This window comes from Manacus candei, unplaced genomic scaffold, assembly GCF_025592945.1.
Source record: "Manacus candei isolate 608988 ecotype Guabito, Panama unplaced genomic scaffold, ASM2559294v1 h1tg000097l, whole genome shotgun sequence".
Classification (NCBI taxonomy): Eukaryota; Metazoa; Chordata; class Aves; order Passeriformes; family Pipridae; genus Manacus; species Manacus candei.
In genome coordinates this window covers 608,544-628,325 of record NW_026138145.1, presented here as the reverse complement: position 1 = coordinate 628,325, position 19,782 = coordinate 608,544, and the positions used below count along the sequence as shown (strand labels likewise).

Genomic DNA, 19,782 nt, shown 5'->3' with positions numbered 1-19,782 from the left:
TACAAGTTTCAACACCTCACTGATTGCAGCCAGGAAAGAAAAAAAAAAAGGCCAAATGCTGGATTTTTCTCAAAAAAAACCCCAACAAACCAAATGCTGGATTTTCTATCTCTTTTTATCTGCATTAAAATTTTTTATACTATTTATAAGCACCAATTCCTACAACTGACAGGAAGTGGAAATTAATAGATTATATGCACACATGCCAAAAAAACATTTCAACTGCTGCTAAAGAAAGTCACAAGAAACAACTACAATTTTCTTTTTTGGAGTAATAAACGAGGAGTAACTCCGCTGTGGAAACTTGAGCTACGTGGAAAAAGATGTTTGATCCAACTCAAACTGTAAGGGAATAAAAATAAATCTGTCCTAAGCAGCATCTGTCAGCAGAAATGACACTGGAAACTCTTGCAAGGAGAATAAAAGCTCATCATAAAAAACAACAGTCTAAACCATGACATTGTATGTGAGCAGGATGAAAATCCATCAGGCTGCTGCAAGCCTCCACATAATCCACATGCTATCACAACATAGATATACTTTAATTAAGTTGAGATGATCATGGTCACATTTTGTGCTGCTGGGAATCCAGCTAATTAAGCAAATTGTTAGAAGCTCACTGAAAAAAAAGTGCTTATTTATAAATTACATTCACTTTCCATTTCTGGATTTTCACCAGCAACTGTTGTCTGATGCTCTAAGTGTTGCATCCCACCCAGCTGTCCCAACTTTACAGCCTCTGGCCGTGCCATGGCCACCCTACATCCCCCATCAGCCCAAGACAGAGCCCTCCCAACTGTCCTGTGTACTTACACATGCCAGCAGAATAAAACAAGCACTTAAATCCATGCAAGATCAGGGCTTGCCATTTGAATACTCCCTGCTCATTTTCAAGCCACTTATTATTCCTACACCTGTATCGCGTGGCTTTAATTATCTTTTCTCCCAAAAAAGGTCAATTTTGAACAAAAAGCAACAGCTTCAGCTGGAAGCACTCACTGTAAAGGAAAACCCATTTGCTGTGACTCCAGCAGATCATCAGGTCTGGGCCACAGAGGTGGAATTTAATTCCTAATCTGGAGATCTCAAGCCTTTGGTATCAGATGGAGCTAAAGGGATCACAGGGAAGCTGGACAGAAAAGCAGCTTTCCAAGTAGCACAATAATAACCATGCTTTGAGTTCCCATGAGAACAACTGTTTTAAAGCAAGTTCCAAATATTCTCCTTCCTTCTTGGTAGTACCCTTAGCAGAAGATGATTTTTTAAGATCGGATGGTTATTGTTAAGTAAAGCCAATGCAGAAATGACACAGAAAACACGGTGCCTCCTGTAAAATACTCCCTGTGTGGTAGCACGGTGACAGTTAAAATCCTTTCTCCCATTCATCATTCACAGTACCTGGTTGTTATTTGTGCTGTTCTACATTAATCTAGGGCAGGTTTTGAATTAATACTCTTCTGCATCAATACCTATGGAATGAAGATATTTTCCTTTGCAAAGGAAAACGGTTTTCAACACCAACGCAACATCCCTTGTAAGCACAGACCTGTCATTCACCTGAAACGTAGCAGGATGGGCAGCAAATACAAACAAGATGGAGTGAGAGATGAGGGGGGGGAAAGAGAAATGGAAAGTCAGACAGACCTCCTGCTCCAAGGGCTCTTTCAGTCTGAGGATGAGGTATCCCAAGGCTGGCTCAGCCTGTTTTCCTCCCCCAGCCAGGGAAGGACACTGACTGAGCTCTGCGAGGCACCGCGGGAACTGTGCGTGTCAGGCTGTGACAAACTTCTAAGGAAATGTGCAGCAAACACGCTCGTAGCCTGTCTGGATAAATCAAAGAGCACAGGAACCATCCCAGCTGTTCTTGCCACCGCAGAGTAAGTGAATATTAAAGTATTTTGTCTGCCGCTACGCGAGGGATGCGGCCGCCTGCCTGGTGTAATGAGTGTCACACCGGAGGGGAGCCTTGCTCTCTGCTCCCCAGTTTGCCATCACTGGTGGTGACACTCACCGGTGTCCCAAGGGTGGCTGGAGGCTTGGAAATGTTTGCAAACCCTTGGGTCTGAGGAGACATCTTGACAACATCACTGCTGCCCCAGGAGACCCAACAATTCCCGGTTGCAAACTCACCGTGCATCCCTCTGCGAGTTTCTCTTTTAGCTCATACTTAAAATGAGCAAATATTCTTCTCTTCACCTATACATCTAATTTTTTAGACAGTGAGAAGCCTCTCCCCAGTGAACCTGCAGCTGCCCACGTTGTGTCTAGACTTGTGAGACATTTAAGTGTTTCTATCCTACAGTTTGTAAGGCCTGGAGGACAGAAAGGGTTAAGAACCAACTTGGATTCTCTAGGGAAAATAGAGAGGCACCAGAAAAGAAGCCAATTCGACTGATTTTACCCAAAGGGACAAAAGGAGGTTTAGAGGGTCCTCTATAAAATCTTACAGAGAAAAGCATTATTGTCCCCCAGGGAAAAACATACCTGTTAACAAATTAGGTGAAAGTTGAGTGAGATGTGAGAGGTCTGAAACAGCCACATTCCTCAACACCTTTAAACTGTCTGTCTTCACACACTTCATTTATTTTGGACATCAGCACTGCCCGTGCCAATTTGGGAGCAAAGGGGACTGTAAAAATACCTGGGGATAAATGTATTCTTAATGTTAATAAGCAAAACTTAATTGATCTGAGCAACATGGGTTTTAGGAAACAATGAACTCAGGATCCTCCCAAACACATGCCCATCTAGGCTCCTCATTTTCCTCAAAGCATTGCTGAGCAAAGCTGAGCAACTCTACCTGGGTGGAAAAAGAGCTCAGGGGAGCTACTCTTGTATTTATGAGTTGTGTAAATGTCTGTTGAAGGGAGGTCAAAGCAACCACAGCACTTAATTATTCCTGACAAGCTGCGGAGAAGTGAACCGATGGAAAAAAAAATGACACCTTCATAATGAAGGACACTGTGACAAGTGAGCTTCTTCCACAGCCTGCAGACACCAAAAATATGTAAAAATATTCCATGTAGTATCTTGGATTGTAAGGGGAAAATTAACTCATATTCCACTTGTACAGACTGACCATAAAAGCTACGGTAAAAGATGTCACAGCCTGATGCCATAACCTGTTCAAGAGAAATGGCAAAGACAGCAGGGAGGAAGATCCAAATGGAGGGATGAGGCTTTACCAAAAGGGATCTCAGGCTGGATTCCTGCTTGGCTGGGATGAGCATGGAAATGAGATGAAGTGCAGGAGCACATGACAGCGGAGCTGGGCACAGACTCCTCAGTCACAGCCAAGCTCACAGTGGTTATTGACAGACCACGGGTGAAGGGCTGGAGTGACAGAAACAGGGCAGTGTTAACAGTTAATTATGTGTGTTAAAAGCACAGAACCATCAAGGCGAGGGGATTGGAGCTGCTGCTGACATCTGGCAGCCTTTTGGGGAAGTCTAGTTCCTCCTGAGGTCCTCGTTGACTCAGGAGCACGGATTTGCTGACGTTAATTGGAGGAAGAGGTAATGAGAACTGACTAATCGCCGAGCTGTGAGCCCTGGGGACTCATTCCAGTGTCAGTCATTGCATCTTGCTGATCACTCAGACAAAACTCAGTTTTAGGGGGAATTCAGGCACCGCTCAGAAACCTTCCTTGACTCATTGCATTTGCATTTCGTTGCCCTCTCCTGTACCATAAGCTAATAGAAACTGGAGTGGTGGCACAGCTCAGCTGACACAGCAGTGAAGGCATCACAGTAAGTGCTGTAATTCCTGGAGAGCTTGCACTGAAGGTCCTGGACATGCCAATGTCACTGCTCACATCTTCAAAGTGACTGCAAACTGAATTAACAGAGCTCTGCTAGCACCTGCTGTATGCACACCTCTCCTTTTCTGTGCAAACACGCAGGAGTGCTATTACTATATTGTTTTTCCAGATAAAGCTTAAAGGATCAGCCTTTAATTGCAGCAGTAAGTTCAGGGTATGAGACACAGTGTTTGCATTTAGAGTGATTTGTCACAAAACTCGGAGGGGAGCAGCAGCAGTCAGATGATCCATGGCACACTCACCTCATTTAAATGCAATTCAATTTAGCCAGACCGTTTGGCACAGAAACGGGCGAGATGACTTAACAAAAAGCACGGAAGGATACTTCTGACCCCAGGTGTCAGATGGATTTGTGTGTGACATTCACAGAGGAACTGTCCAAGAAAGCCTGCAGCCATTCATTGCTCGGTTGCAATTAAGGTGGGCAGCCAATGTTTAAACACCCACCCCACTCCGCTCCCCCCTTTTCTGGCCACATTTTAAATGCAACACAGAATGAAAAATAAAAACAGACTGCTGGGCTCTCCTCCACACTGCAGTACGAGGCTGGGCCAGGACAAGTGGATTGCTATGCAAACAACATACAGAATGCCTGCCTTTAATCAGTTTGTTGCTTTGCACAGATAGGAAAATTAAATGAAGTTAACTGTAGAGATTTTGAGTCACCATTCAGCCTTTCAGTTGAGACAGATGACTTTTACTTACAGTGCTTCCTCTGGCATTCAGTGGAGGATTTGGCAATCCTCTCTGGGTCTGGTTCTCAGGAATTCTCTGACACAGGGGCAGTTAGTGTCTCCATTGCACATAATAGAGCTGTAGAAGCCAGAAAAAATGGCTCTTTTCTAGCCAGTTTACCCCTTTCCCATGTGACAGAAGGGACTTTCTTCCCTGATCCAGAAGCCAGAGCACACTGGTCTCTGCCAGGGAGCATGGCAGGCACATGCATTGGCAGACAAGTGCTCAGAGTCCACTAATGCCTGCAAAAAGTACCAAATCCCCCCCATTACTGCCCTTTTCAGGGAATAAGAGAGCCCCAGTTTAACCAGGGCAAAGAAGAGGCACCCTTACCACTGTGTGACCTGGGCTGCATCATCCAGTACAGGGAGAGACACTACGGGGTAAGTGGGAAGTTACAGCCATTCCCACCGCCCAAGAAACCTGGAAAATTAAACTAGATTCTGGCTCAACTTCCTCACTTCTGCAAGAGGGTTACTCCTGCTTTACACAGGGCAAGTTAGAACCAAATATCAAAACTAATGGACCTGATTCTGCTCATGTTTACACCAGCATAATCTAACGATGACACTAATTCACAATTAAAAGTCAAATTACTCACTATTACTCAGTGAGTAGTCATAGTGGCTTCTTTCCTTCCCTGGCAATAAATCCAGTATTTGCTGACACTGAGAAGCATTCATCATGTCTAGAATGGAGCATTATGGGACAGATAAGTAGGAGAAAGTGATGGTCACACTTGTCAGACCCACAGACTCCAGCATCCACCTTTGAGTTGCCTTTTGGGCTGCAGACACTTCTCGAGAGCCTTTCCAGCTCCATGCATGTCCTTTGCTCCCCCTGACCTTGCTGCAGCTCACCTGCTCCTCTTCCTGACCCCCTTTGGGGTTCTCCTCAGCACCTCAATCTATTTACACCCCTGGTAAGATGGTAATCAAGGCACAGGGACCAAAACAGGGCTAAACCACACAGAAGGAACAACCTTCACAACAAGACTTGGATTCTGCTGTTGATGGAGAAGTTCAGGATCCTGGAGTAATTAGAAAGTGCTGAATTTGGAGGCATCTTGTGCATATTATATTGATTTTTTCCCCTGGAACACGATTCTGCTCTCAGCTGCTCTTCTACCTGTGCCAAAGGCAGAGCTTTAAACACTGCAGGCAGCAAGGGCACCAGGAGATCCAAGCTACACCTGAGGCAATTACACTCTTCTGAGACAATTACAGCTATAAAGGTTTAGCATAAAGCTCAGGAGAGCAGAAAGCAGAACATTGTCAGTCACGAGCTTTTAATTCTCAAACTGGCTCCTAAAAAAGATAAGATAAAGCCAAACCAAGATTAGCCAACTTCAAAGCAAGCAGCGAGGCATTCAGGGCGTGCTGGAATAGAAGGCAGCTGTGCAGAGCACTGATGAATAAAACAGGTAGAGCTCCCTTACTGGCTTGCTCCTTGTCCCTTCCAGGTTTTTGGAAGTCTCCTGTGATCAGTCCCATCCCATAATTACAGCATCCAGGTGATGCAGCAGTGTCTGCTCCAGAAATGTTTAAGGGACTGATACAGGCGTGCTGGAGGAGCCCTGTGGAATAGTCTTCTCCAATTAGTTATCCAAGGAAGAACGATGCTGAATGACTCTTACAAAGAATACACAAAGCACTTATTGTCGCACTAATCATCAACTTTCTAAGTAAAATTAAGCAATTTGCTAATTAAGACTCATGACAATTCATCGTTACAGTAACTCTGCACCGCAGTGATTCATCACCCCCGTCACTGGCTCCTGGGGACGTGGGGAAGGGGAAGGGCTGCCTCCAGCGGCTCCTGCCCTGCCCCGAGCAGTCCTGGCGTGAGTCACTCCAGCCGGGATCTGCATGGCTGCTGCTTTCCAAAGGGAATTAAAAAGGGGGGGGGAAAAAGACAGAGGGAAAGAAGGGGAGAGGGAAAAAGAGGAGGGGAAAGGGGGGGAAAGGCAGGAGAAAAAAAAGGAGGGGAAGAGGGAAAAAAAGGAGGAAGGGGGAAAAAGAGGGGAGGGAAAAATTGAGGAAAAAAGTGGGGGAAAAAGGAAGGAGGGGAGAAGCTCAGGCAGTTTGAGACAGAAATAATCTTTTTTTTTTTTTTAAGTTTGAATGGGAAAAATAGTTGCCTTTTATAATGTTACTTGATCTGGGTGATCAGAAATCAAGCAGATAGGTCGCACGAGTTCCAAGTGACACATTTTAAATTAACGTCTGTCCAACCCATGACAGGGGTCAGTCCTTCCTGCTGAAGGAGGAAGAACACTTGCAGCAGAGAGGTAACAATACTTCTGATGACTAAGAAGGGGAGACCCAGAATTGGGAGACTGAAGGAGGGGGAAGCCCAGGGACTCAGTGCCTCCTGCTCTCGAGCCCTCCCACTCCCTGGGGCTCCCCACCACTGGACACCCCACTCGCTGAGCCTCCATGAGCTGGGCACCACAAGGAGATGTCCAGCCTGGAGGAGGAGGAGGCCGTGGGCACAGAGCCCTCCTGAGGCACAGCCATACCTCCCCTTCCTTGGGTAGCATCCAGAAGACCCCTCCCCTACATCAAAGCAAGCCTGAGAGCTCGAATCGCCCACACAGTGGTGACTCTTCACTCCTCAGATGATCTCTCAGCTTTCTAAACATCTTCCCTTCTTCCCCGCCTCCAGATGGGTAAACAACCTTACACCCATTTAACCCAAGAGGCACCAAACTCACCCAGAATCTCATCACTCCCTGGTGCCTCTGCATTTGCAGGATGTCCATATTCAAGGCAAGAAGGAACACCATTATTAAGAGTTTTATGACGTAGCCTCACTCACACACCATGATTTGACCTCTCCATCTCAGGTTCTCAAAGTGCAGACAAATCAGTTCCTCAGGGGCTTCGAGATGAACATATCTCATCTCCAGGGGGTTCTGCAGTGCAGTGAAGGATTCATTTGTTGAGGAAGCTCACAGCACTTCAGCTGCAATGCTACAGACAGGGCCACACCAGGGAAGCACCACGAGCACCACAGTTTTCCAGCTTCCCCACTGAAGCACAGCAATGGTGTCCCGTGCTGGGGGAACACCAGAGGACAGAACAAATTCATCACAATCAGTTCAGTGATTCCTGTGGGCAATGCAGGCCCTCACTGTCACGAAGCAGCTGTGAGGGCTGGGCTGGTCACTGCTGGTGGGAGCAGAGCCCCCCACCACAGCCCTCAGTACCCCATCCTGTTGTGCCTGCAAAAGCAGCCAAGGCCACGGAGCTGTCTGGCCACCAACCCTAAATGGGACATTTTAGTTTTAACCATCCTGAACTGGTCTGAGCTGGCTCCATCAGCCTCTGTAATTCAAGCTACAACCTCTCTGAGAGTCCTCTCCTTGCTTTGCTGCTCAACTTGCCCTCCTGGGTGCTCTGGGATGGGCTGTGTGATGTAAATCAACCTGCTCGAGGCTGGATTTTTCTGAGGCCAGGAGGGTTTGGCTCCTGTAAGTTGGAAGGTAAGTCCCAGAAATACCACAGACCAGCCCAGCAGGCTGTGCTGAGGAGGGAAGGATGCTCATCAGCCACGTACACTCTGCCTCATGGCTAAAGGGTACTAATCTAAGCATTTGCACCTCTGCTGCAGCAAGAAGAGCCTGGCCATACCTCCCAAAAACCTGCTGCATGCCTGGGCTTTGACATCTCCTCCCAAAGGGTTTCCTCAGCTCAGATTGCTGTTTGCAAGCAAATCTCACAGCGCAAAGCAAAGTCCTTCTAGCAGAGCAACAGGTGCACTGATCGTGACAGTCAGCACATCCCTCAGCCCAGACAGGGACAGGGATGTGTTCCCAGCTGCACCTTCACAGGAATCCATCCATCCATCCATCCTCCAGCACTCAGAGACAGGACAGGAGAAAAGGAACAAGTCAGACAGCAGTTGCTGGCGCGGAGTCAAGCAGCGCCCAAGCCAAGCTGCATTGGCAGCATGAGACTCCCACAGCATCAGTCAGCCAGGCACAACATGAACTCCCTGCTGGGAACGTGCTGCCTCACACCTGGAATCCCCACACGCTGGAAAAAGGAATGGCCTTAAATCATCCCGTAAAAAGGGCAGAAACAGACTCCAGAGGGGAAAATGTCTGCGAGGGGAAGGACAGCGAATGTAAGGACCAAACACTTCCTCCCCCTAAGCAGCGTTAGCCCAGCTGAGAACAAACCATCTCAGCACAATGCCTTAAGTTTGAAGTTTATACTTTTGGCCCGGGGCTCCAAGGACCAGATGGGCCTCATTCCAGTTGATGAGGCAGGTGGGAGAAATTAAGGGCACATCACGCCTGCTTGCTAAAAAGCGTTATCTTTGCAAGGTCTGAATCACAGCTCCAACTCCCCGTTTCCCTTCAGCCCTGCGGAGGGGAGCAGGCTCAGGGGAGCTCGGGAGCTTTTAGGCTCCTGTAAAGCACACGAGAGCACCCCGATTCCTCCAGTCCGGCAGGATGGGGAGAACGCGCTGGGACAGCCCTGCCAAGGGCAGGGGGAACCTCCAGGGCTGTTGGACGGGGTTGAACCCCCAGCTGTGAGGGGCTGTGCTCCCCGAGGAGCCGCTCCAGGGCTGTCTGATGGGGGTTGAGCTCCCAGCTGTGTTAAATTCCCTGACGAGCCGCACCCGCCCCCGGTGCCGCCCCTGGGGGTTAAAACCGGGACCGGAATGAGGTGGGGGGGTTTGGGTGGGAGGTTGAGCCTATGGATGACCCGTCGGCGCTGGAGCGGTACCTGGAGAGCTGCAGCGGGCAGGTAAGGGAGGGAAAAGAAAGGAGGAAAACCCAAACCACAAAACAATCTCGGAAAAAAAAAAATAAAAACAACTGCGTTGGCCGGGAATCGAACCCGGGTCAACTGCTTGGAAGGCAGCTATGCTCACCACTATACCACCAACGCCGCGCTGGGCTCTGTGCTCGGCCCGAGCATCAACTGCGTCATCTCCGCATTCCAACCAATGTAAACCGGGAGATCTCACCGTCCCTCCTGCCCCGAGCTGGCTCAGACTCTCAGGAGCGTGGAGGGCTTCTCCCCAGGGAAAGTCGCTCTTACCTGCTGCAAGAAGGAGCAGGTCCAGAGAAGGGCAACTAGGCTGGTGAAGGGACTCAAGCACAAGTCCTGTGAGGAGAGGCTGAGGGAGCTGGGGCTGTTCAGCCTGCAGAAGAGCAGGCTCAGGGGAGACCTCCTCACTCTCTACAACTCCCTGAAAGGAGGTTGTAGCCAGGTGGGGGTTGGTCTTTTTTCCCAGGCAACCATCAGCAAGACAAGAGGGCTGGGTCTCAAGTTGTGCCAGGGGAGGTTTAGATTGGATATTAGAAAGAATTTCTTTACAGAGAGGGTGGTCAGACATTGGAATGGGCTGCCCAGGGAGGTAGTGGATTCTCTGTCCCTGGAGATTTTTAAAAAGAGACTGGATGTGGTACTTAGTGCCATGGTCTAGTAACTGCAGCAGTAGTGGATCAAGGGTTGGACTTGATGATATCGAAGGTCCCTTCCAACCCAGCTGATTCTATGATTCTAAGAAGGATGATGCTGCTTGCAAGGACCCGTTCACGTTCTGGGGCGTGTGGCCCCTGAGGAGAGGGCAGGAGGCTCAGATCTCATCATGCTGGTTCATAAATGTCTGCAAAAACTTATTCTTTTGGTATTTGAAATGGTCCTGCTGATCTCAAGTGGTTGCCAAGCACTGATGAATAAAACAGGTAGAGCTCCCTTACTGACTTGCTCCTTGGGGTGAGGGACTAGAAAAAGCTGGACTCCACAGCTGAGCGTCGTCTTTGTTCAGGGAATGCAACTTCTTTACGTGCATCCTGCTTGTAAACTACTTTTCAGCTCAGCAAATAGGCTGTTTAAATCCAGAGACCCCCTCGTGGAAGTTGGTAAAGCCTTCTGAGTGGGGCCTTATACAATAATGTAATGTATATAATGTGGTGAGGTATAATCAGGGTTTTACAAATGCTGCTGGGATTTTTACATTTCAGACTTGCTGGGATACTTGATAACAGCAGATGTGTGATATCACTGCAGGGAGGGGGGGGGGAATCCAAGTCTGCTGCTTAAAGCAGCGGGGTTTGATTTACGTGTACCGAGTTGCAGGGATTTCTGTGGTGGGAGTGAAAATGGCTGTTTCCCCTCGAGCTGCCCCAAAGTGAGTGATCTCAGATAGGATCTGTGTGTGAAACCTCCTTCCCAGAGCTGCTGGGAGATGTCCAAAGCTACGCAGTTGGTGGGGCCTTCAGTGGAGTTAATTAACCCGGAGTCTATAGCAATAACCCTTGGCAGCCAGCCCAAAGCAAACATGGTCTTGTGCCCCCTTTCACAGCCTCTGAGCATCTGCCTGACAAGAAGGCAATATTCCCCAGCACTTAACCCTATAAGGGCTTTTCCTTACACCACTTAAGTGGAGACCTGATAAAAACCTTTCTGCTTCTACCTACCCTATGCACTTTGCTTTCTCTTGCTTCTTTTAAACTTGTTTTACAGCTGTTTAATACTTCCACACTCATATACCACTCAGCTTCTCCCTCAGCTTCTTTCTTTAAGCTATGCAACAAACTGGAGAATTTTTTTTGATTGTTACATTCGTTCTTTGATGCCCCTTTAGTATGATGTGAGTAGTCTCACAGGCTCACAGTGATGAGGTCTTTTTGTACCATCTTCTCTGTGTCATGGTTTGTACAAAATTTTCCCTGTAAGCTCCCAAACTTTAGTCCACTGGAATTGTTGCAGAGACAGTGCCTTCCTTCCCCTATTGCAAACTTGAACGTTATCTCTTTAAAATAGATGCATTTTCTGTTATTCCTTAATATATTCTTATTTGTAACTGTCAATACATTTGTATCTGACCTTAATTCTCTGACAGTGCTTTGGATCCTGTGTTCCAGAGGGTGAAGGAGCATCTGCTTATTCAGCAGCACTCTGCCCCACCTGATCTCCAGTGGGTCTCTGCATCTACAAGCCAATTTTAGGAGCAGTTTTGAATGTAGGTGTTTGTAATGCTTTCAGAGCTAGACCTGATTGCATCTGTATTCAAGCTAGTGAGGGTTCTCTGGGAGGATCTGTCACTTAGTGGAAGTTTTCCAAGTGTCTACAGGCAAATATACTGCAAAGTAGGAGCAGAGATCTCCCTGTGTGCATGGTTGTGTTGCCAAGTGAGCTGACTAGCAGAGAGCAGCACTAGCTCAGGGCTGGAAAGCATTGATCTGGAAATCCTGCTCCTGCTGGAGTTCAGGCAGTTGCTGCCAATTCGAGGGCCTCGGTCTTAAGCACCATTCCCTGTTCTGGTTTCTGCTTGGACTTTTGAAGTCCTTTTAGCTCTCAAGCCCAAAAATGCCTAAATAAAGGCAAAACCTCTTGTATGGAGTCCTCAGCCCGAGCTGTCACCTGCTGTGGGTGTTGGCAGAAACCACCTTTTTGGAAGAAGCTTTCCACTGAGCAGAGGCTTATGCTCTAATGGATAGGGAATAAATCCTTTCCTAAACTCTTGCCTCATCAATGTGATGATTTTTTAAAAATAGATTTTAATAATAAGGAGGACATTACTATGCAAGGGCTTGCTTGCAGGTGTGTTGTGAGCTTGACAGAGGGCAGGATGTTGGGGGTGCTGACTGTGTCTCCCTTCAAATCAGCCTGGTGACCTCCAGCAGCTGAGGAATAAACTCTGCTGGTTCTGTGAGCTGCTGCCCTCTGTTGCACAAACCCAACGCTGACACTGTCCCCTGCTAGCGGGGAGAGGAAATGGCAAGAATGTACAGACTGGGAGGTAAAGGCAGCCAGAAAATGCCAGCTGTCTTCCTTGGAAAAACCGATGAGCAATTATGTTGGTTGTGTGCATGACTGAGGTGTGACAGTGGCTGTGGAGGGCGAAGTGCCAGCAGGCAGATTGTACCTGCAGTCACTGCTGAAGGTGTGTAGCATTTCTCAACTTGGGGTGTCACAGGGGTACTCCAGACTGCCTTTGAAGTGTGGTGGGAAAATGCATCTCTCCATTATAAAAGTTTTCTGGATTTTTATATGCTGACAGAGAAGCAAAGGATGCGCACTTTCAAGTCTTAAAACTATTCTTTGCTATAATTACATATTGGGAGGAAAAATTATTGAAATGTACTTATTGAAGATTAATCTTAATTTGCTTTCCCAGTTAATGTTTTAATACAAGACCCTTTTTCTTAATTCAAGGATGACTTCTCAACTAGTCCTCACTTGTTCACTCCCATGAGCCCTTATGATGTGGAACTTCCAAGTCAAACAATCAAAGATGAGTTCGGTTCTCAATTTAATCAGCCCGAAGAGCTCCATGCAGACTTCTCCTCTGTGGACCTCAGCTTTCTCCCAGATGTCACCCAAGATAACAAAGAACAAAGTCTATCTGAAGATGGTCATGAAATGCCAAAAGAGCTCGATGTGCCAGTACCAAAAAATGAGGACAGCGGTATCTTCACGGATGAAAGCAGCTTCTCAAATCCAGATGTGACTCAGCCATCTCCTGAAACATCTGGGATGTGTCCTCATCTGACTCCAATGACTCCTGTGACCCCACTGTCATCTGCATCAGAAGGCTCTGGCACACTTCCTCAGCTACAGTAAGTTTTTCTGTGTTATATATGTAGCATATATCGTATCCGTGGGCTTGCTTGAACTGCAAGGTGCTGCTCTGATTTCTCACTCAGAGAATAAACCAAACCAAAAAGCTACAGGGGCAGTTATTCCTCTTGGAGGGAGAGGTGGAGCAAATGAACTGACAAAAACATAAAGATACTTGAAAAGGAGGATTTCTTCCAGCAAGGAGAATGTGAAGGATGACAGCAGACTCCAGGGGTTTAAAGTTGTCAGTCTTCTTTTTCAAGAGAAGAAACAGAACTGAGTGCAGAGGGTTGGGTGTGAGAAACACTCCTCTTGTTAAAAGATCCTGTCCTGCCTAAGGTATGGCAACTGTGGAGTAGTTTATATAGAAAATAACATACCCTTACCCACCTTAAGTGCTGTAGTAACTCTAAACAGTCAGTAACGGTTCAGTCCAAATCTGTGAAACACTTCAGTGATGTAGCTTTTGGAAGACACACAAACTTAGAATTCAGGGACTAATAATTTCATACCTTGTTAGATCTCAAAGTGTGATTTTGATATTGAATTACTTAAGTTTTGCCAAAAGTAGCTTAGTGCTGGAGTCGGAAAGAAGCAGGAAATCAGTTGGATAGCAAATATTAATTGGAGTGTGACTCCACATTAAGTCCACGTTGGGGTTTGGCTCTGCTGTTGCTGGCTTTTGGAGTAAGAAAGTTCCTCTCTTGTTCCTCAGGAATATTGTGTCGACTGTAAACTTGGCTTGTAAACTGGATCTGAAGAACATAGCTCTGCATGCCAGAAATGCAGAGTATAACCCAAAGGCAAGTCTTGAGGACTCAAAGCTTTACCCTCACTTCCTTTTCTCAGTGCTCATGGATTCTAATGGTCCTGTGACTTTAGTCTCAACTCCCCTGGTCCCAGGTGGGTGGAAAATAACTTCAGGGTGCTAAAGAAACACTTGTACAAAACACATGCATGTTGTAATAGGCTTCAAAAGCATCAGTCGTTGAAAGACTGACTAGAAATACATTCCCAGCTAAATTCCTGTGAGGCTTTCCTTTGAATTTTTAGAGGTTTGCTGCTGTGATCATGAGAATCAGGGAACCACGGACAACAGCCCTCATCTTCAGTTCTGGAAAAATGGTCTGCACGGGAGCAAAAAGGTATTTTTCTGGGTTTTTTTAACCTTCTCTCTAAATGTCTGGGTCTTGCAGCCGTGCCTATATTCTGATGGAAAAATGTCAGGAAATCTCATTTGAAGTACCTAGCAAAGGGCTGTCACAATTGCAAGAAAAAGTGAAGCAGTGGTATTGAAAAATGCCTCGCTTTCTCCATGGTGGCAGCTTAGTAATTCCTGAACCATGTGCTTCTGTCCCTGAATTTAGATTGAGCTGAGCAGACATCAGCAGAAAAGCTGCTAAAATGCCCAGGAATTGTTAAGGAGTTATTTGCATTTCTCACTGACTTTTAAAGTGAGTTAGGACATAACTTCTGTCTGTCAAGTCTCTCTTCGGTGTCTGTGTTCACCAGTCAACACATCTGCCTCTACAGAAAATGGGAATTGAAGAAAAGCAAAGTTGATTTCTGTACTCTGAAGCTCTTTTCCTCCAGTTCAGCAGCTGCCTTGTTTTTTGTGTCCCAAAACTGTCAGTGAGATAATGCATTAACTTACACTTCAGAGACCTCTTCTCCAAACCCTCCCACCACCCCAAGCAGGTGATTGTACTGGTGTCTGTAACTCTTGGATCAGCCCTGAGAAGGTGCTTTAAGGAACTGAGAAAGCAACCTCTGAAGAGGGGAACTTCTAGGTGATGCAACACGATCAAAACAGACCACAGGAAAGTGAATGTCCAAGTGCCTCACTCCTTTTAGCTCCCTGGAGCAGTTTTGGGGATAGGCACTTGCTATTTTGAGCAGTAGTGTATTTTTTTCTGGAGCACAGGTTAGCACACTGGTGGCTCTAAACTGAATTCCATCTTGAGAGCAGAGGGGGGAAAACACTAATCAAAGTTGATTTTTTTTTTTTTGTTTATTTTTTTTGTTTATTTTTTTTTCCCCCTCTGCTCTTCCCTCAGTGAGGAGCAGTCCCGGCTGGCAGCCAGGAAATTCGCACGGGTGGTGCAGAAACTCGGCTTCCCTGCCAAGTTCTTGGACTTCAAGATCCAGAATATGGTTGGGAGCTGTGATGTGAGGTTCCCCATCCGGCTGGAAGGCTTGGTTCTCACTCACCAGCAGTTCAGCAGGTACGTGGCAATCAGTTACAGCCCTGTGCAACTCGGAGCAGTGTCTGCAGCTCCTTGAGCCTGGTCCATGCCCTCACTCCACTGTGAGCCTTTAATACTAAGGGAGCCTCTGAACTCCCAGCAAAGCAGATGCCAATCTGCAGGGATAAGGCTTCCAACCTTCAGGCATGAAGCCAAACTGCGTTTGCAGAATACAGAAACGAAACCACACCGTGTTTCTGGGATGTTGGTTCGGTTCTGTTTGGATGTCCATTAGCCACCCACCTGAAGGAAACCTGTAGCTGAGTGATGGGCATGCTGTGCCTTCAAGGTGGGCTTGTTCAAAACTGGTTATTGCCATCACTGAGGAAAGGATGAAGATTTCGGCACTGACAAAAATCACAATTGTGATTGTCTTTTATTAGCACTGCATCTAGTAGTTTGCATGTAATTTGGGAGCTAAATATATATTAAAGATTCATGCTTGGCTGTCATCTTAGTTGCATGAGATGCTTCCTAATAAGGGCTCTTTGCAGCCTGGGAAGGATTTACTGTGAGGGTGGGGAGGCCCTGGCACAGGTTGCCCAGAGAAGCTGTGGCTGCCCCATCCCTGGAAGTGTCCAAGGCCAGGTTGAACGGGGCTTGGAGCAACCTGGGATAGTGGAAGGTGTCCCTGCCCATGAGATGATCTTTAAGGTCCCTTCCAACCCAGGCCATTCTGTGATTTGGGGACTGTTTGAAGGTTACAATAAAGATTTCAATGCTATGGAAAATCAGAAATGGCTCAGAAATCTTTAAAAGCAAGCATGAAGATCTCCCACCAGCTTCAGCTGGAATTAAGTGGTTTCTCTTCAAGATGTCTAAAGCCTGACCTGCCTTTCTCTGAGTAGCTATCTAAAATCTGTGGGGTTAATTACTCTATTGTTAATACACTTAAAGAGCACTTTATTCATACAACACTGAAACAGTTTGTTTGCATTTTACTAATCTTACCTGCCTGCTTTGAAACAGCTATGAACCTGAACTATTCCCTGGCCTCATTTATAGGATGGTCAAACCACGGATAGTGCTGCTTATCTTTGTGTCTGGAAAAGTTGTACTGACTGGTAAGTGGTCTCTCTGAATATCTGTAGCCTAGTGCTACTTTGTCTTCTGAGAGAGCATTTGAACTGAACATTAGCTAAAAGTTAGTATCTTGCCACAGTAAAGCCTCTTACTGAACTTTTTAATAGTGCCTACTGCTGCTTATCTGTGTTTTCTGCAGATAATATCAGTATTGTTGCACTAGAATCTCCTATTGCCTCATGTGGAGTCTCAGATTTCCGTATTACTTGAGTATTTTTACTTTATTCAAAGCATAATGCCACATGTCAATGCCAACAGGACGCTGGCATGCTGCAACTGCTCAGGCACTTAAATAGGAACCTCACAATGAGCGATTTAAAATGGCTTGGACAGGAAGCAAACTTCTTAAAACACTTCACTGACAGCATTTAGTAGGGATTATCAGAGGAAAGGGTGGAGATCTAAGAACTTTTTTTTTCCAGACTGCTTGGCAAAACACTCGTGAGGCAGCAGCCTTGCTGAGTAAGTGTGCTCTCAGATACCTGTACCTCATCCCAGGTCAAAAAAAAAAAAGGTGAATTCCTGAGTTTCTAACACATTCTTTTTGTGCAGCTCATGGAAATGCTTCTAAAAGGTAAATGGGATTTGTTCCCAGAAGTTCTGAATGCTGTATCTATATTCCCAAGCTTTGAGACATGTGGAAGACCAGAGAAGTGCCAGCCTTAGCCAGGGATTCTCAGAGTCATAGATCAGGAATGAGCTCAGCCAGCTGAAGTCTGGGGCACTCTCAGTATAAAGCTTAAATACTTCCCCCTCCAGTGTCCCACCACCTTCTTAGGTACAGCAAAATCATACTGGCCAGTTCCATTCCACTGATCCAATTAGTGTACCCAAAAAAAACCCCAAAACCAAGAAACATCCTTGAGTGTGCAGTAGGCCCAGAAGCACTAAAGTAGATCCTTTTCTGTGAACACTGGGCCCAGCTGCAATTGCAAAATTGAATTTGATGAGCTGTGAGGGTTTTTTCCCCCCCAATCAAGGAAATAACTTAATAGTAACTTTACTTTTAAAGTAAAAGTTGTGGTAACACAGATGAATTAGTCATGTCCAAGTGAGGACATGAGGAAAAGGCTTGCACATTCAATTTGAGCAGGGCTTAATCCAACTTTTAGTTCATTTAAATGCAGTTTTCTTGTAATTGATAGAGTAGTGTCAGTGGCAAGGAATGTTCCTGCCTACAGCAATGCAAGACTTGGTGGTAAAGATTTGCTTGCAGTACCATGGAAGAAGCTTTGAAATCATACATGCCCTAACATAGCTTAAAAATAAAAATGCTTCTCAGAGCTGGAGTAGGAGAGTTCTCAAACTGTGGATCAACTTCCAGTATTGCATAAATGCCCTTCACTTCTTGTTTCTACTTTTCCACCTACCTTTTCAACAGGCAGAGCTGTTACTCGTAAGCAGGTAACACCTTGGTGGTTCTCAGTTGCTTTCTTCTTTCTTCAAAGCCAATGTTTTTCCACCTGTCAAGAGCAGAAAATTGCTGTTTTGGTTCCACAGATTGAACAAAACTAATCTTAAAGCAAAGCAAGCTGGAAATTGTTCTTCGAGGTGGCAGAAGTATGATAGAAATTCTTCCTTAAACTAATAGTAATGTGCTTTTAAACCCCTGGGTTTCTTCATGGTTTGTGATCTTACCATATTCAGGTATTTTCAATATTCTGTTAATTCTTGGTGGAGTTTCTCGTTTTTTATAAATGTCTTTTTAGGAGCAAAAGACCGTTCTGAAATCTATGAGGCGTTTGAGAACATCTACCCCATTCTAAAAGGCTTCAAGAAACCATCATAACATGGCTCATAAAGCAATTCAGAATAATGCCCAGGTTTGTATTACTGTGCATGGAACACAAGCCAAGGGTATTCCTGGACCCAGTTGTACAGTTGTGGATCATTAAGCAAATGATGGATTTCTGAATGCTGTAAGTGCTGATGCCTTTCTTTAGTTTGTGAAATCTTCTTTTCTTTCACCAGTATCTGTCTGTAATTCACATGAGTTCTGACAGCTTCTGTCAGGCTGAAAGACTTGCCAAATGAATGTACTTTTAAGTGCCATCTTAATATGCCTTCTATTAAAAGTATTTTGTAATAGGAACATTTCTCTTCCCCTGTTGAAGAGGTGAATCCACACTGCACTTCAAACTGGCTTTATCAAAATTCTCAGCTCTAAGTGTATTGAAACCTTGCTCCTGCAATGTTGTATTTTCATGTTTAAGCTCAAAATATATTATTGTCTGTAACATAGGTTACAAAACCCAACATGAGTTTATTTCAGTGTTTAGAGGATGTGTCCTGAATCCCTCTGATCCTACTGGTTGGGTAAATTCTTGTGTGTGTGGGGTAGGATTTCCTTTTCCAGAGAAGACATTCAAGGCCTTCACTGCTGGAATATACCTAGAAAGGGTGTGGGTGGAGGGGTAACTAATTAAATCATGTAATTTGACATGACACAAATTAGATTTTTAACTAAATGGTACCCGCTTGTATTACTGAAGTCCCCTCAGATGATGGAAGCTGTTCTTGTCTGCACCAAGCAATCTTAAAACTGGATTTGAGGAAAATACAAAAAGTCTTGGATGCTCAAGACTTAATTATCTGTATTATTTAACCAGAGCTCAGGCAATGGCATTACATAAAATTTGGTAGTTTTGCAGCGTTTCTTGTACTTTGTTTTATCTCCAAATGAACTCAAGCCTTTATTTTCAGAAGGTATCATGCTCAGAGTGGTGATTTGAGTAGGAACAGTGCAAAGACTATCCTGTGGCTGTTCTGGAACCTTCTATGATTCCTTGGAAGCAAGTCAGAACAGTTTTTCTTGTGTCCTCCCCTCTTTTCCTCCTGAAGATGTGATATCTGTTGGGAAGCACCACTAGAGGTTGCTGTTAGATGACTTAAGTGCAACCCAGGCCAAAAGCTACCTCTGTCCTTGATGGAATTACACAATATGGGCTATGGCTCAATACAGAACAGGGTCTTGTTGGGTTTAGTTTCTCTGTCACACGTTTATTTCTGATTTGGTGAGGGTGTGATTGCACCTTCTGTGTCTGTTCTTTGTCTCACAAGTGCTTTTATAACTATCTCTTCTCCAGAAAAGAGTTTGAAAAACTTTGTGCACTTCCTCATGATAAACTGGTCTTAACTGTTATCAGTTTCTGGGTCACTGTTGAACTGTGGATTTCCACACTCAAATCTCTTTTAAACACAGGCTTGCTTTTCTGTTTGCTTTCTAATGCTGGAGACTTTCCACAGCTCTGGGCTGGACTTCTATTTGCACTCTATTATAACTTGAGTTACAATAATATTTTGTAAGTGA

The 19,782-nt window shown here is 45.6% G+C and overlaps 1 protein-coding gene and 1 non-coding gene across 2 annotated transcripts; one reads left to right on the top strand and one right to left on the bottom strand.

Annotated features, from left to right (window-relative positions):
- Window positions 1–9,264: 9,264 nt before the first annotated feature.
- TBPL2 (TATA-box binding protein like 2) lies at window positions 9,265–18,421 on the top strand. Its single transcript, XM_051768834.1, has 7 exons — window positions 9,265–9,313; window positions 12,731–13,142; window positions 13,859–13,946; window positions 14,197–14,288; window positions 15,201–15,368; window positions 16,359–16,453; window positions 18,182–18,421. Exons 1-7 carry the CDS (start codon window positions 9,265–9,267, stop codon window positions 18,259–18,261), a joined length of 984 nt encoding a protein of 327 aa, XP_051624794.1. The 3' UTR covers window positions 18,262–18,421.
- Window positions 9,388–9,459, bottom strand: TRNAG-UCC (transfer RNA glycine (anticodon UCC)). The gene has a single exon. It is a non-coding gene; the product is annotated as a tRNA-Gly (tRNA).
- Window positions 18,422–19,782: the final 1,361 nt, after the last annotated feature.